Here is a 24627-nt window from a genome sequence, read left to right as displayed (position 1 = left end):
CCGCTCTACTGTGACTTCACTGTTAAATTCTCAAAAATGTTACATATTTTTGGTACATAATATATAATAGACAATAATATTTCTCTTATGCAACCACATTAAATCTAGAAAATATCAGTTGAAATGTCTAGATTGAATTTGCCATTGCTAGTCTCAAATGGGTTGACAAAAACAACTCATTATTCATTTATCGTTTATCAGAATTTAAGTTCTTACATTATGCTATAACTTTAAAAGTAACTAAAATTATTATTATCACAAAAAATATAAGTACCAGAATTAAATAAATTAGCTTGACCTTGTTTGTAAGTGTTGTAGAATAAAAAAGTGCTCCTTTTATATTATGAACGTCATAATTCATAAGATAAAGAAACCGTACAACTAAGCACAGTTTATGATATTTATAAAAGTGTTTACTGAACTACAAATTAATAACTATGTTATGTCCAATGCTTGTATGTTAGTTATTGTATAATTTAGATGTAAGTCAGCTGCATTCCTTACAATGCATAACGATACATATCATTCTGCCAGGGTTGTCTGTTGTCGAAATAAATAAAATGTTATATCGTTGACATTTCATTTTTTAACCTCTAACAACACCTCCATATTGAACTAAATAACAAGGACAAACTCAAATAAGTGCTTCATTAGAAATAATTTAAGATACTAACATGTTCTCATCCTTTACAACATTATTGAAGTAAAAAGGATTAGTATAACCTATTTTAAATTATGGACTTCAATAATCTTTTTTAATTTCGTACTTCACAAGTGCTTACAAACTGAAATTCTTCTGGTCTGAACAAAGGAGATGTCAAGCTTTTGCGCTTTCTACTACAAATTAATCCGTAAAGTACTTTGAATATTTTTGATGAATTTTGTGGTTGACTTATCAAATAAAGAAAGGGAATGACTCTATAAGCTTTTGTATTGAAAGCAATTTATTAATATTTTACAAGCATTGAAACTCAAAATAAAAATACCTAAATATAGGTTCAAAGTTGGTTATTCACAGTCTACAAAAATTGTGTTGTATAAATGATTTGATGATCACAAAAAGAGATTAGATCTCCAAAGTACACCATTCAAGTTATTTTAAACTGGCATACAATTTATTACTAACAATAATATTACACTAATTGGTTCAAAGTCTTTTCATCAAAAGAGAAATGCAATATTTCTTTATTGTAATAAATACATTTCTTTTTTTAAAGGACACATAATTTATTCATGCAAGAGTAAAAGTAAATTATACAATTAAATAATAAACAATGAAATAACAAAAATGTTACAACAATTTAAAAAATTGGGTAAATGCATGGCCAAAGGTACTTGAAAGTACAAAGCTTTGAGGAACTAAATGGGGCAAAAAAATAATTAATAAATAGTTTGTTTAGTACATGTGTGTAAGTTTTGAACTTTTCAATATAAGACAATTCTTTTAATTTTAATATAAATTTTAATTTTTGTAACACGTTTAATAAAACTCTAAATGAGAATTAAAAATTATGATTCTCTAAGTTGTACTGGGACATTGGCTTGTTTGTGACAAGCGACAATGAACTTGTTTTATTTAATTGTGCTAATATGATTATGAGAAATAAGAACATATCATTCACATCCTGTATCAAACAAGATACAGCACATTGAAGACATTTTGACATAAGATGCATTATATGACATGGTGTGTATAGCTTGAATAAGATTATAAAGTTAGATATTAATATTGCACTTACAATTTCTCCAACAATCCAATGCATACCACATCATTACTTTTACATCAAACTATATTAGTGAAATGTATGGTCTGTACAAGTCGTATTATATTGTCAACAGACTGCAATATACCATGTTGGTTGCTCAATAGAAATAGCAAACTGGAAAGAAAAATAATAACGTATGTGGTATGATTTTAAAATTCCACAAACTCTACCTTGTATTACAATTGATACTCTCAATAATTGTCTGTTAAGAGTATTTATTTCTTGTAATGTAAAGCATACCTAGAAATGAGCTGGGAGTATAATGCTCCAAACAGTCATATTTGGTATTTCACCTATCATTTACAATCCAAAATCATGCAATCAATTTTGAAAACTGTTTAAAACAGTGTTCTGGTTCTATAAACTTTTCGAAATAAGCATTGTGTTTTAACTTTTATAATTCAATAAATAGTAAGAATATACCTTTATCAAACAATTCAACATTATTGATAAAATGCTAATATAGTTTTTTCCTCCAATGTCATCTTCTGGTGTCAAACTGTATTAACCCTTGAACTAGCAATCGCCTTTTTTAGATGGATAAAATATCTTATTTCAAATTGCATCAAACCATTCCTAAATATGTTTCAATTTCCATATTTTTTCCTTTACAAGGTAATAAATTGAAATCTCTATATTACGTATTTATGTGAGCATCGATTAAATTTAAAGTTTAATTGTTTTTACAGTTCTACACAAATTCATCACTACCGTAATTTTGTCAAATTTTCAGTTTTTATTACAAAAAGGTTTTATTTTAAGAAATAAACAATACAAACTGTATATTTTAGGTTCAGTACTAAATTTAGAAGATAACTGCTATTTAGAAGTTTTTATTAAGACCTAAAGGTTTTTTTTTTGGTATATTGGTTACTAAACTATATTTTGTAAAAAACAACATTTCAAATAATCTCAATTACAGTTATCTTCAGTTACTATAAAATATGTTCTGACATAACACATAATTCAACAAATAAACAGAGCTTGCGCACAGATTTCAAGAACTGCACTGTATTTGACAGCCACATGGAATAGCTGTCAAATGCGCCAGCATACAATGAAAAATGGCATTTGGTTGCTATTTTAACAAGTGTTGGATTGATATCAGGCAACCGAGGGTTACAAATAGAGTGCATCTGTTGTTTTACATTCCGTTAACAATGAAACCCATTTTATCACCAGTTTTATGAACTACAGTACACGATCAAGGACAAACACTTGAATAGAGATAATTGTCATCAAATGCATGTAGCAGTCATCTTAACAGCACAGTATTTCCCGTAATACACATAGAAAGGGTTAAAATTCACAAACACAACAAGTAAATAAATAACCAAACACAGTATTTGATAAGCCTGTCATACATTAATGTCTACAGGACACGTCATTATAGGACAATAATTAATGTATTCAACAGTTAATCCTATTTTCTTATTCATCCAATCAATAAAGAAACAATAATTTTGATTTGGTGTTCTTTTAATGACAATTGAATTTTTCTTTGATAGCACTGAAGTTTTTGAAAGAAAACTTTTCAAACCCATTAGCAAATTTTTACTGACCTCCTTGGGAAAGTAAACTTTTTACTGATCTATGCTGTAGTGTAGGTTAATGGTTTTGTTTGGTTTTAAATAATTATTTCCTGGAGCATTCAGTTCTGTTTGTCGCTGTTTACTAATAGTCCAAAGATAGTCTGTTACAGGATTCACAATTAAATAAATGTCAAATTTTAAAAATATTTTGTTCAGAAATGCGATTTTGATGATTTCAAAGGAACTGGAACAGCTGCATAAAATGCCCCAAATTATTTTGGTTATTTATTATAACAAATTTCTGTTAGAAAATCATGTACAATAGGCCTATTACATATTATGTGTTTTTTTTTTTTTATTTATTCATTGTGTTTCGTACTGATTTAATGAATTTTAAACTATGGTTACTTCAGATGAATAATTCTCACTTTTAAATGATTTGCTACCAGAAATGACTTATTGGAAGTCGAAAATATAGTATTATTCCATCACAATTGTTTAACTGTCTGTAGAAGGTACTATTAACTGTCAATGCAAAGTTCAAGGCTATTCTATTAGTATATAAAATAAAGTCTAGTTTGCAAAAAATGATAGGATTTATTTGGAAATGGTCATGTAAATAGGTCTAAACCTGGCCTAATACTGTCATGTAAACATGGTTATTGTTTGCAAGAATATTTTATTGCAACCACTAAGGTTATATTTAATTCTATGGATTAGTTACAGATCAATGATTAATCCAAAAGGATCACAGATACATTTGCTTTTTGATAATTTACTAAATACCTGTACATATAATGTACAATAAGAGAACAAATGCGGCCACAAATATCAGTGACTGGAGTGACCAGTAATTCTAGTGTGATATTTTGTGATTGTATACTTTATCATTGGGATTTTACAATTAATTTATAACAAATATTATATTATGGTACAACTATCATGATACGTTACACTTGATCATTGCAATATCACAAAACTTAAAAATAAATATACACTACATTAATTTCATTTTGTACGTAACAAATAAATGGTAATCAACATACAGCATAACATTGTAAATTTGAACTGGTGAAATAAATAATACAAATAAAATAATACATGTAAATCAGATCATACTATCGTGTAAGAAGACGGACTAGGTAACAATCCAACTATCTTTCCGTACTGAGCGCTCAGCGAGCTGAACTGGTGCCAGTCGAGGAGGTGACAGGAGGTGGTGACTGTTCGTGGCAGATGTGGGACGTCATCTCTTGCAGTGGTTCTAGTTCCTTTGAACTCACCAAGTCAAACTCCCGGACAAAGTAGTAGAAGTGTTTGTAACACGTGTTGACGTGCGGCTCCTATAAAAATTAAATCTTCAGAACCAGTCTTTAGATACTATTTTTAATCAATCACAAACAAAACTAAATTCAGTATAAGTTATTGGTATTTAAATGGTTAAAAATCATTAATAACATACAAATATTATAAAGAATTTTCATTGAAGAACTGTGAAAGTTCAATATTCAAACTCAATATGTTGAAAAACAATATAATACAATAGGTTAACTCACCGCTCCAATGGATACTATCCGATCAAAGTGATGAATGTACACATGTACAAATACCCTAAAGAGTCGAGTCAGTATCTTTTTGCACAACGCGTTAAACGTTTTTGGGAAAGGCACATCTGAAACACAGATTAAAACAATTTCTAATTGCAATCTAGTAGAGTTGTATGAATATTAACCAAGCTAAATAAAGTTACATGTTAAGTGCAGTCACAGTATGAACTTAAAATTACACAAAGACATAATCCATTGGTAATAAACCATAATAACAGGCATGCAAACTAAAAAATAAACAGATAATGACTCAATGAATAAACAGTGACACTTTATTTTAAATTATCCCTTTAAACATATAATATGAAAATCAACACGATGATAATATGATTCATATGAAGGTACAGGATGATTTTATTTTCGTACCAACTGAATTTATATACATAAATAACAATTCCTCATGCATAATTTATTTATATATATATATATATATATATATATATATATATATATATATATATATATATATACCACTATATGCTACCATTTCACCACAGTCAACCGGCAAGTGAGAGATCCGGGTTCAAGTCGTGGCGGAGCCAAGTACTTTTTGTGATTCAATGTTTATTAAAAAATTTAATTAGGCTATCGCCATTTATACATTTAGCATTAGATTAATTTAAATAAGTCATTTGATAGGTATTTGGTCTTCCGATCATATGTTAGTTTGGTTATTTAAACGCATATGTGAAAGATACGGCCAAACACACCTTGGTAGAGGAAGACCAAGGTATAAGTACTAGGCAGTTAGGAGTACTCAATGTAGACCACATGACAGTATGGCGAGTTCTACATGAACAGATGTTATATCCGTACCAACTATTATCAGCGTTTACAAGCCCTTAGTCCTGCTGACTTTCCATTAAGTTTGCGGTTTTGTCAATGGTTTTATCAGCAAGCTAACAACCCTGGCTTTACATCACCAGTTTTGAATACAAATGAAGCTTGTTTTAATCGAGATGGAATAACCAACTACCACAACATGCATCAATGGGCTGATGAAAACCCACACGCCATTCATGAAGGGAGACATCAACAGCAGTTTAATAAAATAAATTTTTGGGTGGGCATCATTGGAGACTGTTTATTAGGTCCTTTTGTATTACCTGACAAACATTGTATTAAACGGTGAAAACTAGACATTTCTTACAACATGATTTGCCAGGATTTTTAGATGATGTTCCCTTAGGTGTGAGAGAGGTTTATGCATAATGGAGCTCATCTGCATTTTAGACTGGATGTCAGGAACTTTCTGGACCAAATTTATCTGGAAAGATGGATAGGCAGAGGGGAACTGTATCATGGCCACCTTAGTTGCCTGATCTGAATCCAATAAATTTCTTCCTTTGGGGTCACTTGAAAGCTCTAGTTTATGAAAGACCAGTTAACACCAGGAACAACCTTTTACAGCGTATCACTTAAGCCATTTTGAAACTACAGCCAAATCTAAAATGGCATATTTCCCAAGAAAATGGATACAATACGTCGATGATGTCTTTACAATATTTAATTAGAGAAATTAGAGGTCTATCAATTGCACAAATTCACACTACATTGCAAATATAATTTATCCTAAACTACCAGATTGCCTTAAGTTGCCAAGTGTGTACAAATCTTAAAAAAAAGAAATATAAAAAGAAAGTAACCTTATGGCTACTAAACATAGATAAGGGTGAGTTAGAATATTTTATAACTTCTTTGTATGCACATTAGCTAAATTGTTGAACCTATGTTTGTTCATCAGGAGCATTGACAGTGGGTTAGTGTCATGATGTTGTAGCTGTATAGGATTGAGTGTTGATAGAGTGTCTTTTGATGGTGGTAAATGTAGGGACGGGAAGGGGGAGATAAAAGTAAAGGGGAGTAAGGAGGGGGAGGGGGAGAGAGAGAGAGAGAGAGAGAGAGAGATGTTGTCATGACGTTGTTTTTCCATACAAAGATTTACATTAATTATTATGTTGATGAGTACATCTTCATGCTGCTGATCGCGTCTCGATCTCCACACACAGGCTACGCCCATGTATCTATGAGGAAATAAATAAATATTCATTCATTCAATAAAAATTAAAATATACAAGATTTTTCACAACTGTAAATTTGTTTTACCCTACTATTAAATTTGGATATGAAATTTAACAAAACAATAGTATTCCGTTTTTAGACGTATTAGTGATTAGAAATTAAATGAAATTTGAATTCGATATCTACAGGAAACCAACTCATACAGATAGATTTATCATCAATGAATCTAACCATCCATCTGCACAAAAAAGATCAACATTTAATTCAACGATTTACTGACTTTTAATAAATACACCACTTTCAACAGAAAACTACAATAAAGAACTAAATTACATTTAAAATATTGCTATGTTCAATGGTTATACTACACAACTTATTGACAATATACTAAAAAGAAGCATTGAAAAAAGAACTAGAAAAGATAAGACAACATTAAGACCATCTCAAGACACAAAACAAGAATTTATTACACAATTATTAGTATATTATGTATATTATTACACAACATACAGCAATCGTGCAAATATATATATATATGGCTAGTTTTATTTAATTTAACTTTTGAACCCTGGATAAAATAACATGACTTGAATAATTGAAGTAAAACAGCAATTCTAAATACAGTAACTAACTGTTTACATTATAAAATCAGTACATCAATAATTTAGGATCAAATTTTTAACACACTTCCTGCGAACACTAACCATAGAAGTCGACTCTGATTCAATAACTTACCAGTTGAAACTGGAAACAGAGTTTCGTTGTTAATTTGCGACTCAACCCAATCCATGAGAAGAGCAATGTATTGGGGTGCAGGTAACTGAGTAGGCTTCTTGTACTTGGCACCGTCAGCCCAGAGGTACTCAAATCTGGGACCTCCAGACATGGTGGGACATGATTCCTCCGTACAGAAGTCACTGACGGTGCCATATATCAGGTTGATTCTATTGAAGAAGTCCACCACTAAACAAAACATATAAATCATGTACAATAGATCTTCACATATCACAGCCACTCCACCAACTGGCTCACCTCAAACTTTTTTTAAACTACTTCCGAAAATCTTAGTTTTTAAACTTATTACTATCCAAAGTTGCCTGGAAATGGCTCTCCACAAGGCCAAAATATTCCAAATTTATGTATTTTATTAACAATGTTTTGATGGGGTGTTAACTGAAAAACTTGGATGAAATTACTTATTAAAAGACAACATTTTTTTATATAAATCACCAAATAAGTATGACTAAAATAAATGGAACAATTTAAAAGTACAACAAAATATATTTCAGTTTAATTAAAAATAAAACTTTGTATTTTTAATTCTTTTGCATGAAATTAAATTCCAATAAAGCATACAATTTTTTCATTGCCAGAAAGAAAAAAATCTAATAGTTATGACTTTTTCAAACTGACTTAGGTTGCTTATTATAATTAATGCAGACACTCTTCCATTTGTAGGAAAATACATAATTCTGAGAGGTGTTAAAAAACTATTAAAATAACAAAAACGACCAAATATCCTATATCAGGTCACACATCTTTAATACATACCAGTGCCATTCATAAATTAAGCACATTACATAACTTGTTACATTTAATCTGAAATATACAATATTTGGCAACATTGGCTCTATAACTCAATTTAAGTGGAAGATACCTTGCCAAATTATGTATCAAGTGCTGCAAAAAAATGCACCGGACTTGACAGTTTAGATGTGTTTCGCTCTAATAATAAATATTTTTCCAAGTTAGGCAGATCCATTGACTCTTAGGTATGAACAAAATTTTCTTAGACCAACCCAAAATTCCACATGTATGATCTATTTACAACAAAAGGCCCATAAGACAAGCCACAAAGCCAACAACTAATTTCTATTATTCCAGTGACCTATACATTAATCAAACTCCTTCCTTACAATCAGATAAATTTTTTAAATATTTTTAACACTGTAATATCTTTAATGAAACACAGTTTGGATTTATAAAAGGAAAATCTACAGTCAATGTTTTTTACAGTTTGGTTGTTGGAAAAATTCACAATGCATTTGAAGAGAAAAGTTTTGTTACCTCAACCTTTTACAACCTAAGCAGAGCTTTTGAGTGTGATGAACATAAAATTCTTATCACCAAGCTAAAATATTAAGGATTCTGGCTCCTCATTATATTCTATAGAATCCTATCTAAAGATTGTAGGCAAAAAATAATATATTTGTTTTTATCATTAGTACCAAATTGCACTGATGGGGGAATAAGGGCATTATTGAAAGATTCCAAAATGTAAAGATAAGTCGAAACGTACCTCATTTTAAAGATCGTTTGATCACTGATCATTTTGAAAAATTGTATTAACTTATTTCGCTTCTTGTATACAGGGTGTCCAAAACATCAATGTTATACTGTTTCGGTTTTTAATGGTCACTTTGTTAAACATTTTAGCAAATCCAAATTTTGATTCAAGGTACCAAAGAAGTACTTTTACATACATACATTACAATTATCACTTTTCAGCACATTTCCAACTTTTTAAATAGTTCAAATTCAGAATCTTTAAAACTCGTAAAACCTGGAAAATTGAAATAGCAAGGTATGATTTTCGTTAGAACTATCAACAGCTCTCTTACAAACTAAAATGTGTTGTATTTAAAGTTTGGCTTTATCTTGGATGGTTGAGTAAAAGGGCCAAAAATACTAATTTTCATGCATTACAGCATTTTAAACTCCTGTATTTGTTGTAGGTTCTTAGTGAATTTATTTATTTAACTTATTGAATGAATTTATAATTTAATTTATTTAAACCTTTTTTAAACATATTGCCTTCGTTAGATGCTATAGTTTAGGTAATTATCATTCCTACAATTATCTGGTTCAAACTATTTTGATCCAACAATTATGTTATTCAACCTTATTTACAGATTTTTTAACTGTAATCCATTGTCTTCCAAAGAAAGTTCTATCCTGGAACTGACGTTTCCGACAGCCCTTTAGGCCTCTTTCTCCATTTATTGATGAACAGCAGCCCTGATTCGTTGTATTATGTCCTCCCGAGTCGTGGGAATACAAGTATTGTAACCTTTCCCACAAGTACTAGTCCAAGCACGTTAAATTTGGGGATCTGGGTGGGTAGTTGACTGGTCCACCACTTCCAATCCATTTTTGAGGATATTCCTAGTCTACAGTCACATTGCTTCATAGTAGTAGGCTGGCACCCCATTGTACATGAATCACAGTTCAGGAATATTCAACAATAAATTAGGCAAATAATCAATGAGGAAGTTATTGTAAATTTATTTTCATCCAAGTGTCCTTCAAAAATAAACAGGCCAACAATTCGGCTACCCATAATACTGCACCAAGTATTGAGGGTACTCCTTTGGTTATTTACCTCTCGCATCCAGTGAGAACCTTGTGAAAAAAAAAACATTGGATGCATTTTATTGTCCTTAAGGATCCTGATTACTGATTGTTGGTTAATTCCTACACTGGTAGCCACTCTTCTGGATGAGTCAAATGGATTGAGCTGAACCGCAGCCAAAACGTCTGGTGCCTTATCATTCCTTAAAGAGACCTAGTGAGCTGTTACCTTTTGTTGTGATCGGGTTGTACATTTCCATCTTCATGGACATGACTAGCAATTTTTAGAAAAACCTTTTGTGAATGATGTTCACAGTGTGTACATAAGGTAATATTGAGCATAGAGAGCAACAGCAGCTGTGTCCTTCTGTGTAAATATTCACCTAACACCATAACATCGGGAAAGCTTCCTCATTGGTGAATGGCATATTTAAAAAACAACAATACACATCTTCAGAACACGGTACAAACTGACTGGATTATCTAAAAGAAATAAAACTGATAATACATGATTATAATCTCCTATCCTTTCTCCTAAACTTGTTCAAAAGGGTTCAGTACTTGTTGAAGATAAGCTTACCTGTACCTGTATAAATTAACTGAACATATAAACATTTGTTTAGATGCATTAAAACAGAGAAAACATAAAGAAACAGTGAATTTATAAAAATAGGTAGTTTTTGAGTATTTTAAATCTAGGATGTTCGAACATGAGTTTTAACCCTTATAACGTCAGTACGGTATATCTTTTCACGACTTCCAGCAAACGGCACAATATTAACCCTTTTACTATTTACCCATTTTTGCCGAAAACGCCAACGTCCGATATGTCGGACGTCTGTTTTTTTTATTGTTACTGGCTACTGTTATGTTCAAATGCCGAAATATTCGGTATTTTGGTTGTTTAGGAGGAAAGGATAATGAAAGAAGCCATTTGAAGAACTTTGGATTTCTATTTTCGTCGTCTTTGACTAGAATTGACGAACTACCTAGACAGCTGTCAAAACCAGATGATCGGGTTAGATTACTGAAATCTTTGTTCATTGTTGTTGTTTACAATGTTATCGAAAGTTTTTTGAAGTGTTACTTTTGTTGATCAAGGATAAAATGAGTAAAAGAGTTACATCTAACTCTCCTGTGAGTGAGGGAACAATAATTAACAGTCTAATCGATGGTGGTGTACAAGTGCAAGACGAACTGAGTGACAATTTCCTTCAGAATTTGTTAGATTCAGATGCCGAGAACGATTCTGATATTAGTGTTAGGGCTATTGATGACAATCAAAGTGATGTGGATGACACTGATGACGATCCTGACTTTATCTTACCATCAGATAATGAGGAGTTATTAGATAGTGAGGGGGATGTGGCACAGATAAGTTTACCTTCAACTTCCACTGGTAGGCCTAGAGGAGGCCTACCAGTTTTGGGAAAATCCTCATAGTGCAGCTATGTTTCAAGGTAGCACCTTCAAATTTGGTATATGTTCTAAGCAATTGCTCTAGTTTATAATGATATCATGCTCAAAATTTTAGTATAATTTTAAAAATAAATTATCAGATGCCAAACAAAATTTTTATTTTTTTATTTATTTATTTATTTACATAATTTTTAAAATTAAATAATGAGTTTGTTTCAAATTAAAATTTCTTTTTATTACTTGAAAAACAGCATTTAAATACGAGTAAAAAATTAATGCAAATCTAATGAAAAATAAAAAAGATACAGCATTTTTTGTAAATGAATGCACAACAGCGATTTTCCCCCTTGGCAATTTTGACTGGTACGATAAAAAAATGGCCGGCAGTAAAAGGGTTAAAAAAAAAAAAAATTAAATGTGTAAAGTTCATTTTTATTTTTACTTTCTATAATTATGGTAAGTATAAAAAAGTAAAAATTTTAAAATTATCTTGTACGTACATATATTTATGGGACATTAAATTGTAGATATAAATAAAGTCAAAATAAAAGGCACACAAAATTTTATTAGCCTAACTATAAACATTACCAGACAATTATATAAATATAATTAAAATAAATTATATTTATAATAAATTATATATAATAAAATTAAAAATAAATAAAAACCATATAAACAGAAAACACGACGAAGGAAACCGACTCAGCGATGGATAGACACGCACTACCTGAAGCCAAACTGCAAACAAAAGCGCTCGCGCTGTACGGCGTCTGTGCTGTGTGGCGGGGAGAGTGTCTAGACACCGCGTCTATTGTTTCAAACAATGTAACGCGACAGCTATATTTTGACACTTGACATAGGTCAATAACCCACACACATGGTTGATGCATACCGTTAGTGACATTGATCGGATTTAAAAGGAACTTTAATTTGCTATAGACGCAGTTTTGTGTTGATGCGCCGTACCGCGTCTTTGCCGTTTGGAGATAGTTTGTCTATGCGCCATACGGCGTCTGTGACGTTATAAGGGTTAAGATGAAATTACTTCTTCAAAAACATTCTTGATTTTTAAATGCTTGATTTTTTAATAATGGTTTAGGAATCAAAATCCATTTAGTTCTATAAATTCCCAGGATATTGTCTACACAGGAAATTAATGCATGGAATGATAATTCTAGAATTAAGATGTATTTAACCTAGTTTTAAGGATCTTTAACTGTAAAAACTTCAAAGTTATAAATGTTTCATAAATTTCCAATTTTTGAGAATCTTCGCAGACCAAAGAAATATTCCCGGCAATAACCCCATTTCATATGTCCCCTCCCACTGGCAATATTCCTGGCCCACATCACTATTTTTTTTTTTTTTTTTTTTTTTTTTTTTGCGTTGGGGTATTGGGGTGGATTCACAGATCCTCACACGTCAACCTGAGCTTATTGTGTGCCCCTTTGATGTTAGAGGGGTAAGCCTATCTTTGTGCCCTTAATTAGGCTAAGAAGCTTTTCCCCGATACTAGCATCTACTAACATCACTATTTATTGCCAAAAAAAATTATGAAAATATGTTATTGAATAAAATTCTTTTTTCCAAAAACTTGCATATATATATACACACATATATTAGGCCGGCAATTTAAGGGGGTAACACAGCAAAATAGCTATGACACTCAAAGGGTTAATATGTAACAAAAATTTCGCATTTTTATATTAAGAATGGGCAAAACAAAAATAAAGAAGTTATTGAACTAATTGAAAAGAACAAACAAACCATGAACAGCAATCCAGTCATTTTGATCCTCTCCTTCAGGCAACTGTACTACAGACCGTAGGTTTATACCAGAACTGAGAGACGCCTGTGCTTGCTTGTGCAAGGAGTATCTCAAGGTCCCAGGAGAGAACTTCTTCTTGGGCCGGAAAGTCTAATAACAAGAAAAAAATAGAAAATATATATTAAAATAGTGCAGATAGTAATGTTACATTTTTTATAAAACCTTTATTTTTTAACCAATGATAATAAAATTCTGTATTTGAACATAACACAATGTAAGGAATATAATAGTGTTAGTTCCAACAGTAATATATTTGTATTAAGTTATACTAAATTGATGGTAAACTTAACTATTCTGATGAACAGAATTACTAATAAATATGACCATGTTTTGTTTACCTCGTCAAAGGAGAAAATAGTATATGACAATAGACAATAGACAAATCTCTTTATTTACATGAACGTAAAGAACAGTATAGCGTCAAATATTTAAAACAGTCATAACTCAGAAATAAACTTTAGAAGAGATAAGTAGAGCAATTTGGAAAAGTTCATCTGAGATGTGCACTCCTTGCTCTCTCAATAAATTCCTCCAGGCTGTAGATGGTTTCGGAGATGAGCCAGCTACGTAGTCTCTGCTTTAAGGAAATGTGATTCCCCTTCTTGATTTCAGGTGGTAGTAAATTGTACAGCCTTGCACCAGCGTAGGACGGTTTCATGGCGAAAAGGCTCATTCTGTGTGCTGGAAGGGCAAAATCATCCGCAAATCTGGTGTTGTGGTTGTGAGCATTGGCGTTCCTGGGCAACCCAAGGCTACTGGCATACAGGATGACTTCCATTATGTATAAAGATGTCACAGTTAAAATTCCCAATTGCTTAAAAGCAATCCTGCAGCTCTCACGATATTGAAGACTGGCCATGCACCTAACTGCCTTCTTCTGGAGTACCAGCACCCGCTGGAGGTTACTGGCAGAGGAGGCACCCCAAAGAATGATAAAATACCTAATGTGGGTCTCAAATAAAGCAAAATAGGCAGTTTTAATCGCTGGACTGGTGCAGGTCGCTTTGACTCTTTTCAGAGCAAATAGAGAGGAACTCAGCTTCTGGCATAAAGAGTCGATTTGGCTACGCCATGAGAGCCGGTCATCCAAGATTAAACCCAGGTGTTTAATGGATGTTACAGATTGTAAGTTGGGTAGGTCATATACATCATTCTTATGTCGCCCTACTGACAGTTGTTTTGTTTTGTCTTCATTAAGTACAAGGTCGTTGTTAATACAATATTCATGTGCCATATTCATCGCAATGTAGGTTGATATCTCCAATGCTTCAACTGATCTGTTGTTAGTGATCAGGACGGTGTCATCAGCATACATGATAGGGAGGCAGAAGGCCTCTAAGTATCTAGTAAGGTCTTCAGTATAGAGCACAAACAGCACTGGACCCAGTACCGAACCTTGAGGAACACCCCTATTTACTCTCAGGGGAGATGATCTGGCTGTTTTTGTTTGTCCATTTTTGAGCTGCTTCAGCTCTACTATTTGCTTGCGGTCGTGAAGGTAATCTGAAGGTAATATGAGGAGTAACATACTTAGTTAAGAAATCAGTTCTCATATTTTTAATGTTGCATGAAAAATCACATATCGTAAAAAATTGTAATTGGTTGACATGTCGTTCCAACATCGTTCACAAAAAAAGACTATCTATTTCAAAATACATCCTTTCAAACCACATTGAATGTTAGCCGATCTTGAGTCTAATTTCTACCTTAACATTTTTAATGATTTTCTACTTGATAGGGCCACATACAACTGACCATGACTGAACACTGGTTCAGGTAAGTATACTCTGACTCGGTTGATTGTTTGTCTCTGCACCTTGTTAATTGTAAAGCAGAATGCCACTTTGATAGGGAATTGTCTTCGGTTTAACGGAAATGGAACAATAGAGTCAGATTGTGATAAGTTAATGTGGGGTAATATAACCATTTTTCAACCTCTCAACCAGTAATAATTTCCATATCCAAACAGTTCTGAAACATTTTTTTAGCAATTAGTCTTATATCATTTAGTAATCCTTTCATTGAATTAAGGTTTCTCAATACCATTACAACTGCACCTTCCTTCTAAGTCAACTCTTGGGATGGTAAGCCAGTCATTTCAAGGCTGTTTAAGAATTTAGAAGGAAATTGCAGCAGTTCACTCTCGTCTTCAGCTCAATCTCAGGTGCCAAAATTGGATGGTTTGAAAGGTAGGAAGCTTCAAGAGAAAATTATGAATTTTGACCATATATTTCACTGACAATATCTGAGTCTGATATCAAGGACAAAGGCAACTCCACTAAACTGTCCTCATTGGTAGGGTATTGACCATTACCAATTTCGAGCAGGAAGTTAGCAAATTCACATTCATTGGTGTTAGCCTTCATATTTTTGGTGAGTTTGAAAACTTTGAAAAGAGACCAGAGTTGAAATTTAATTGAGTTTTGTACTGTAGCAGCTCTAGATGTACAACTGGCAATACCTGCCAGAAATCTTCTCCTAGATGATGATTTTCCCACCAAAAAGTACATAATTATCCCTTATATCTTTCAATTGTCGATTAATACTCATTAAGGAATGTTTGTTGGCCATTGGTGCCTCATCTCAGATGATTAACTTTGCAGAATGAATTATGGCGGCTTCTTTACTATTAACTTTTAAACTAGATACAGAATGTTCATGTATATTTAGTGGTAATTTGTATCGGCTGTGAATTGTACAGCCATGTGGAAGTAACATAGCAGCAATTCCAGTCTATGCTACAGATATAACTTGCATGCCTAAATTTATACAATTCTGGATTAAACAACTATACACAATTTGTTCCAGTTCCACCTGACCATCTATAAAATATGTCCTGCAAACACTTGTAGAATTGTCTGTGTTGTGGATTAAGTTGAGAACTTTGTCTATAACAAATCGCTGTTCTTCATTTGGAAGCCATCATTTGCATTAGTTCATCAACTCGAGTCTCCTCAAGAGTTTCCTCCATAGTTTGAGGAAAATAATCAATAGTTGGTAAATCAAAGGATGACACAGAACAACCACGTAATTTTAGCGTTTCTGAAATGTTTTACAAAGCTAACTGCTAGGCTACCTTGGCCATGTAAGAGATAAGGAAATCTTGAGACATTGCCTCTCTGAAGTGATTCTATAAATTGAAGGCATTTGATGGACTCTGAAATATACATTATGTAGACAAATAACTGCCTAAGCTGATATGGCATTTGAAAGAAAGAAGCCTCTTATAAAGCATGTTGCCATTCTACATCATTCAATATCAATCCTCGGGCAGTGGCAGCTGCCTTTAAAGTAGGGGGAGTCATATTTTTTAAGGTCCTCATATCTTAAAAGCTTGTAGTCCCTACTACATGAAGCAATAATAGACTTATATTGTTACCGCTCTGAATCAGGAGGTGAGACAATGTACATTTGATTGATCATGCATGCCATATACAAATATTCTCCAAGCAACTTCACTTGGCCCATATCCAGTGTTTAACAATACACTAATTTCATCATGATTGAGCACATCATTTTCAGCAGCTACTTCTACACTACAGCAATCATGACCTTTATAGACATACGTGTGGATATACTTGATAGAGCGAACACTCATACAGATCTCCACATTGATATGAGCTTGGAAATATAGTAATAGGAATGGAGGAATGGATTATATGGTACAAGAACCGATTGGTAACATCAACAAACTCTCCATTAATACGTTTAGTTATGGTTATGACATTATCTCTTCAACTATAAAGTGGATAGCCATTTAGATTTTCTTTTGTTTCCTTAATGAAAGCTTTTGGAAAATCTTTTTTACATTTTCATTCTTGCATGCAAACACAGAAAAGATTGAGATAACCACAGAGTCCATGTATCATATAAGTTTTTACTAATTATAGAGTATTTGAAGGGTTGGGAATTTCAGTTGATACAACTTTGTCAATGTCCTCTGTGTTCCTAAACTTATAATTATCTTCCAATATTAAAAGCAGGTGAATGTGGAGCAGTCCAAATTCCAGTTTTTGGAATTCCACAGTGAACAAAAACACTCTTAATTTTCCAAAGATTTCCACTTTACATATTAGTCATCAATTCTTCCAATTTAGCATGAAAAATTTGTACCGCAATGTCTGGCCTATTATTTGGTGTCTTCCAAGAATGAATACTATCAGTTATTTCAGACCATGTAGGATTGCAAGTAAATGTTGTGAAGATGTCTGGCTTGCCAAACTCTCCTACTAATGCCATAGCATCTTGGATATTCTGGATCATATTTCTTGGATTGCCAATAAAAGATGAAGGCAGAACTACAATCTAACTTACTCATGCTTTTCATGCTCATCCCTCACATGTAAAGCATCTGTTAAGCCTAAGTATGCTTCTACACACAATTTAGTTTCTTCCCTTCCGATGTACTTCAGTCTCCTTCAATACAGCAGTAATAGTCCACAAAATTGCTGAGTAAGTTTACCAGCATTTATTACTGGATTGAAGTCACCTGCAAGACTAGACTGCAATTCTACATGAAACGTATTCTCGCATAGTAACAGACTTTCGTATTTTAGTTTAACACACAATTTGAATTGGCATATCCATGTGCCAACCAGTTTCATCACATGGTAAAATCAAAGTGTAGCAAATAGGATCACAATACTTCGTATTGTGATCGTACTTCGTATCATCTATCAATTAATTATAATCTATCTTTTATAAAGCACCTGCTCTTTCACTAACAGTTATATGGTTATGAGAAGGAGGTGCTCCATCAACTGTTTCAAACACTGCAGCCATTTCAAAAGTAGTAGTATCATTATAATGCCGCTGATCTGCAGATGGTTCATGGTAGAATCACGTAACAAAATTTATTAGTGAACGATTTTCTTTAAGTGCAATGGTTTTTTTCCTCTTTAAGTTTCTGATACATGGTATTGTATGAATGAATAAAAGGATTTAATTTACTAAGCAGATCACTCAAGTTGGTAAGTGTTTATTTGGCCAAACCGTTGTTAGCATCTGACATTCTCAATTCATTAGCTTTGGCAAAATCAAGAATGTATAACTGACTATGTGAAGTACTTCGGGAATCATCAGGATATGATAGTGAAATTCTGTGGTAAATCATGCCATGGATTCTATAGGAATAAGGACCACACTTAGGTAAATCAAATTTTGCATGAAATGAAACAAGTTACATTGCATTATTATATTGGCGAAACTCTCTCTGAAATTTTTAGATCTTTCATTATTACCAGAGAACAACTCTTTCATTTCTTCAAGTGTAGTAAAAGGTGTTAAGTTTGGTTTTTCCATCATAGCAACAGAGACTTTCAAGCTGTATTCTTCTCAGGTTTGAAATACAATGCTGAGCAATACTGACAAACTCCCTTAAGACCACCTACAGAGTAAGGACTGACATCTGGAGTAGCATCAGAAACTGCACAACTTGAAGTAAATTTAAACTTCCTACTACTCTTAAATACTCTACTCTCTTGCTCTTTTTGGGATTTGACTTTTGCCTCATGGCAGTCAGTCAAAATGGCCTTTAGTCCTCTTAATGTCAGGATCAACAACTACAAAACTAATATGAAGTGTTTCCTTCATAGGTGTTCTAGAACTACCGTTCAGGACACTATAATGCCCATTATCTCAGTTTTCAGAGAATAACAAGTCAGATGAATAGTCCCTCCAGAACCCTAATTAGCAATTATGTCACCATTTTCCTGATTAACTCTAAACAAACAATTAGGAAATACTTCACTCACACTCAGTTCAGCATGTCTTGCATACTGCCCACTGGGGCTCATTACACATTTATAATCATCAGTATCATTTTTAATACTTTGCCCATATTTTTCATCTCTAAAAATAAAATTTTTAAATGTGCACCACTTCTTAGCAATATGGTCAATAGCAGTCAAACAGACCTCATGGTGTCGATCTTCAGTTCCAAATAAACAATGAGAGTTTGCCCAAAATAAACAGTTACCATCACCCACAATGAGAATCACTTCAAAATTGTACATGGTTTAAGAATCACATGTCATTCAATTAGGATTAGATGGTGGAGGTACCCAGTTGTCTTCTTTTAGAGGAAGAGGGATGTCATCAAATCAGCATCATCAGGGACTTGTCTTTTTCTTGTAGTTAAAGGACCACATGTCATTAAATTAGTTCCTTCACTCTGCCATTTCCGTTTTTTTCACTATTCCAGAGAGCGTTTTTTTGTTTTCCTTCCAAGACCCATAATTCAAAGTACAAAATACTCAAAAAACTTATAAAGCAGTTAAAGAAATGTATAAAGTGGCGAGACCAAGAGTTACACTGAACTTACATGAACAGATTAAAATAATCTGAATGTAAACAAACCTACAGCTAACACTTGTAGGCCTGAGAAAGTAACATAAGACAAATATTCACTTAAATGTTACTTTTCTGGATTAACCCATTGGGGAACTTGCCTGAGCATCACTCATTGCGGCCGAGCGGGACTTAATAATCTTGCCATAGCGGCACTCGTTGTACTCTTTTTAGACACTAACGATCACGTATTTATTTGTTTTTCCGCTAGATCGCAATGTTGTGCCCTCATGCATCCTTATAAGAAATTATTCTGTTTAGATTCGTTATGTTTGCACACTGGAACAACTAATAGCTTGTTTTGTTATTGTTTAAATTTTGCCATACGCTCAATTTTCGTCACTTCAATGTTCTGCTTCTACGTATTTTGTTCTCATTGTTTAGTGTTTACCTGTTTATAGTTGTTGAATGAGTTTTTAGTTCTTTCGCTACCTCATGGAACAAGACAATTTGCGTACTTCAGAGGTAGACAGATACTTGGACAGTGATACTGAGATATCAAAGATACTCAAAGACTAACACAAAAGTGAATTATAACAAGTAAATGAATAGTCATTGTAGATAATATAAATAGTTTATTTTATTTATCATTTTAATAATAACAACTGAATGTAACAAACAGTTTCATCTCATCTCCCAGACAACTAATTCAGGAGCTTGTCATAAAATCATCAAGAAGTGAAAAAATGTAAATTCATTTTGGTTATTTTGTTATTATGCTTTATAATTATTAAGTAAGTTAATGCAATAAAAACCGGCTTTCCAAGTTAAAAAAAGTTTGTATTGTTTTTATTAAAAAATTATTGAAACAGATAAACAAAAAAGTAATAGAAAATTACAGTTGCTTTGATTTTATTACAAAAAATATTTTTAAATAGATACTACAAAAAAATAAATAAAAACTTATTTGGAGAAAGCAACAAACACTATTGTAGAACAACCAAATAGACTAAAATGTTCTGAAAAAATAATTTATCTGTATCCAAACTCATTATATTAATATTTTAGTATATAGAGCATTCTTTTTTGCCAAAATCAATTTAAACATTCAGTCCTAGAGAGGCTAGGTTAATTGCTTCCTAAATGGGTTAACTTATGTGAAATCATCGATTACCACAATCATGTAAGTCCTAATTTCTTACTTCATGTCAATCGAGAGTATCACAAGATTCGTCACACAATTTTATCCCAATGAAGGTCTCCAATAATTTTTTATCAACATTAATTTGCTCAAGCTTCACTTACAAGAGGCGACTGGTAGAGTAAGGAATATTCCTTAGAACAATTTTGATGGTCAAAAAATATCAATCAGTTAAGTTCTTGAAATTTTTTAGCAGAATCAGGGATGTTAGTTTTTCTCTAGATACTTTTCTACCAGTTTACTTTTACTTTCCCATGCTAGATTATTGTAAGTGACCTGAGCTCAGAAGAATACTGATCAAAAAGGCCTTGGCTATCAGTACAGGCATTGGTGTAACCCTGTACTTCGGGCCGTAAAAGACATATCACTTTACCAAAATTTAAGCTCAGATACCATTAACGATTATAAAAGTTATATTTATCTTTTTTTATATCTACGATATTTACGTACCTAGGTTATGTACCTATCGCACAATAACAAATAGTATATAAGGACTGAGGATTACCTTACTTCATTTAACATTAGGGAATTAAACATGGGTGGGGTACGATAAGCGAACCAGAATTTTTATATCGTTATTGACAAGCGATATTACTCAATTATAACTTTCAATATGTAACTAACCGATACTGATTTTGAACAATAACTAACTTGTACCAAATATAAACACTTTTTCATATAATAAACATATTTTCTTTTATAGACAATAACAGACAGTCAAAAGCTCCTGGAGAACCGTGAAATAAATTTTTAAAAGTGTCATATCACCCAACCTGCTTGCAGATCGTCTTTGTGAATATTTGTGCAAAATAAATAATTATGAATATTTCGTATTTCCTGTTTTGAATGTTTTTTATGTCATCATTTCATTATTATTATTATCATATGGCTAAAGATATATTGATATGATTTATAAACACGTATTCGATAATGAATAATAAGTAAAGATGATTGTACTAATCTATATAAAAAACCGGACAGCTTATCGTACTCAACCCTTTTAAAACATTATAAAAATCATCAAAAACCTAAAGGTACTTTGGGATTATACCGACCACACCCAGACATGAATCGTTATTTGACATTTTGCTTCTACTGATTACTAGATTAGCGTAAAACAATATTTCGTCAATATAAAACAGGAATTGTCTTATCGCAAACCCCTCCCCATCCTCAGACAGAGGTCAAAGTCAAGCGGTCTAGTAGATAACGTGATTGTAGAGTCTCCTACATTTCTCTAAACACAAAAATTCAACAAAAACAAACATTACCAAACAAAAACTAAACTCTTTATTGAAAAAACACACAAAACTTGTTTTTATTCTTGATCACACTCCGCCACCCAAAATGCAAGTGCCTCCGGCCATCAGCGCGAGCTTCCCGTCCCGCGCTGATGTCAACGACAGAAAAACATCCCTCGAGATAGTACCTATCAGTAAAATATCAAATTCTAGAGGGGCTGATCAGAAATATAAATTGAATTGTAATGGAAAGGCAATTATGTACTGGCAAAAAACTTAAATAATCATGTGATGCCGCGCGGCCTGCCGTATTCGGGATTCTCGAGCAAGATAAGATAACAGCGACAACAATAATGATCACAATACCTGGAAGTGCTTGTCGATTGATGTAATTTTGTAATTAAACCGTTGTTTTTTCGTTCTATCATGTTTGTTTCTATAAATTTATATTTTTGTATTCTTCATACTGGTGTGGTCGGTATAATCCCAAAAGTACCAACCTAAATTTAGTAACGATAATTTTTAATGATTTCATTTTTTGGGTAGACTTTAATAAGCAATCTACATTCATTATTCAGTTGCTTCATCCAATGTTTTAATTTTTTGTATAAAATTAATAATTCAATATTACAATTTATTTTACTTCAAATATGATAACTTATTATTATTTATAATAATATTTAATGTAAACAAAACACAACAAGAAGTATCTAATTTTTGGAGAATTCAAAAATGGTAAAAAATATGACATTGAGAGTTCTTGACAAATGGTTATAGAGGTTGAGGAGTAAAATAGCGGCATACTGTTTAACAGCCAGTGCTTTGTGATTTTTTGCTTTGTTTCTCCCCAAACAGGCCCAGACAACTGAGACTGTTTGGAGAGAATTCTTTCCTTAATTTCAAAAAAGCAGTTCCTCAATGCTATTTGAGCAAGCTGTATTTTAAAGAATCTCTGACATGTAAGTCTAGGGTCAAGTTGGTTTTGTTAGTTTTAATGCTATAGTTTACTTACTATTGTTATCATGATGTGCTAGACTTGTTAATGAACTATAATTCTTGTACGATTACTATACAATATCGAAGTTTGGTAATATACCGTGTCGTTCGATAATAACAATCAAATAACAAGTGTAGGTCGCTTATTAATGTCTCCCCAATTATTTTCTATATTATGGGCAATTGTATAGGCCTATATTCATATTCAGCAAGTAATTTTAGCATATATAGAAATGGCAATAAAATATTGTTCAAAAGTACCAACTGCTCCATTAATACCATTTAGGCTACTAACCAAGAAAAACAAGTTTTATTGAACTATTGTCTAACCTTAGGCTGTACCCAGCCTATATGCAAATTTCATTTTTCCATACATGCTACATTTACATTTTTACAGAAATAGGGTGATTAGAGGCTCTGGTAGTTCATGCATTTCCCTTTAGTGCAGAGGTAACTAAGTAGGCTATTTAGTAATAACATGTTTAAAAGTCACCTAAATATACTGTCATAAACTAGGCTATATTTAGTCACTTGGCTTATCAAAGATTTATAGAAAAAGATTGAACATGAAAAAACCAGCATTAAAAAGTGTAAATATTTTCAATATTTAGTTTTTGACTCACCTTTCCCTTCTGAAAAAACTCCATAAAACCACTCAGTGCCATTCTTCCATAGCTATAGGTTAACAAACAATAAATCAATTGAGAATTTGGTTAAAAATTTTATTGATAGTGTAAATTTATTTTCGGGTTTTTTTAGAAGCGTTTTATAGCAAATAAGCAGTATTATTGTGAGAAAAACAATTCAGCACTGATAGTGTTTTCAATCAATTTTCAGTATCTCCTCCCTCCTACTCGTAGCGTAGTCCAGATTGATAAACACTAATCACTAAACTAATCAGACCATGGAGTATTTTTTCTATTTCAGATTTACCTTACTTTAGTTGGCTTTGAATACCAGCATATATTCAATGTTGAGAAAAATGTTGAGTGTCACCGGTAACTGATATAATGTAAGGAATCATGTAAGAATGTAAGTTATGGAAAAGATTTTAAATATTTGGGCTTAACTTTCCTGGAGTCCAAGAACACAATGGGGCGAGCGATACAACTGCTGAGCAACTGCATCTTTACTGTCACGGTCACCTGGACTTTGTATTTGTCTTAGGTATCCCTAGACAGTTTAAATCCTGTGTTAGGTGCACTCTGTTGGAGTAACTTTTTTTGTACATGTGTTATCTCTTTTAGCATTTGTAGGTATTGTTTTTGTTATTCTCTAAAGAAAGTGTATTACATTGTTGTTGATCGTTTATTCATTTACTAGCTGTTTACCTCTGCTTCGCACGCGTTTTGTAAGCTTTGCCCGTAGGTATATGA

At 32.5% G+C, this 24627-nt stretch overlaps 1 protein-coding gene across 1 annotated transcript; it reads right to left on the bottom strand.

Annotated features, from left to right (window-relative positions):
• Positions 1-921: 921 nt before the first annotated feature.
• On the bottom strand, positions 922-24333 carry LOC124362112 (MOB kinase activator-like 3). Its single transcript, XM_046816312.1, has 5 exons — positions 23875-24333; positions 13465-13615; positions 7663-7890; positions 4855-4970; positions 922-4641 (listed from the first exon to the last, which is right to left on the bottom strand). Exons 1-5 carry the CDS (start codon positions 23914-23916, stop codon positions 4474-4476), a joined length of 705 nt encoding a protein of 234 aa, XP_046672268.1. The 5' UTR covers positions 23917-24333; the 3' UTR covers positions 922-4473.
• Positions 24334-24627: the final 294 nt, after the last annotated feature.

The sequence above is a fragment of the Homalodisca vitripennis genome, chromosome 1, assembly GCF_021130785.1.
Source record: "Homalodisca vitripennis isolate AUS2020 chromosome 1, UT_GWSS_2.1, whole genome shotgun sequence".
NCBI classification, from domain to species: domain Eukaryota; kingdom Metazoa; phylum Arthropoda; class Insecta; order Hemiptera; family Cicadellidae; genus Homalodisca; species Homalodisca vitripennis.
Note: the sequence above shows the minus strand (reverse complement) of the source record. Positions and strands in the feature narration are given on the sequence as shown.

Bases quoted from the DNA above. Each gene is read 5' to 3' on its own strand.
- LOC124362112 (XM_046816312.1), bottom strand. From the start codon at position 23,916: ATGGCACTGAGTGGTTTTATGGAGTTTTTTCAGAAGGGAAAG. The intron at 7,891-13,464 runs GTTTGTTTGTTC...TGTTTTGTTTAG, and splicing joins TGACTGGATTGCTGTTCATG to TGGTGGACTTCTTCAATAGA. The intron at 4,971-7,662 runs GTAAGTTATTGA...TCTGTGTTTCAG, and splicing joins TCTGTTTCCAGTTTCAACTG to ATGTGCCTTTCCCAAAAACG.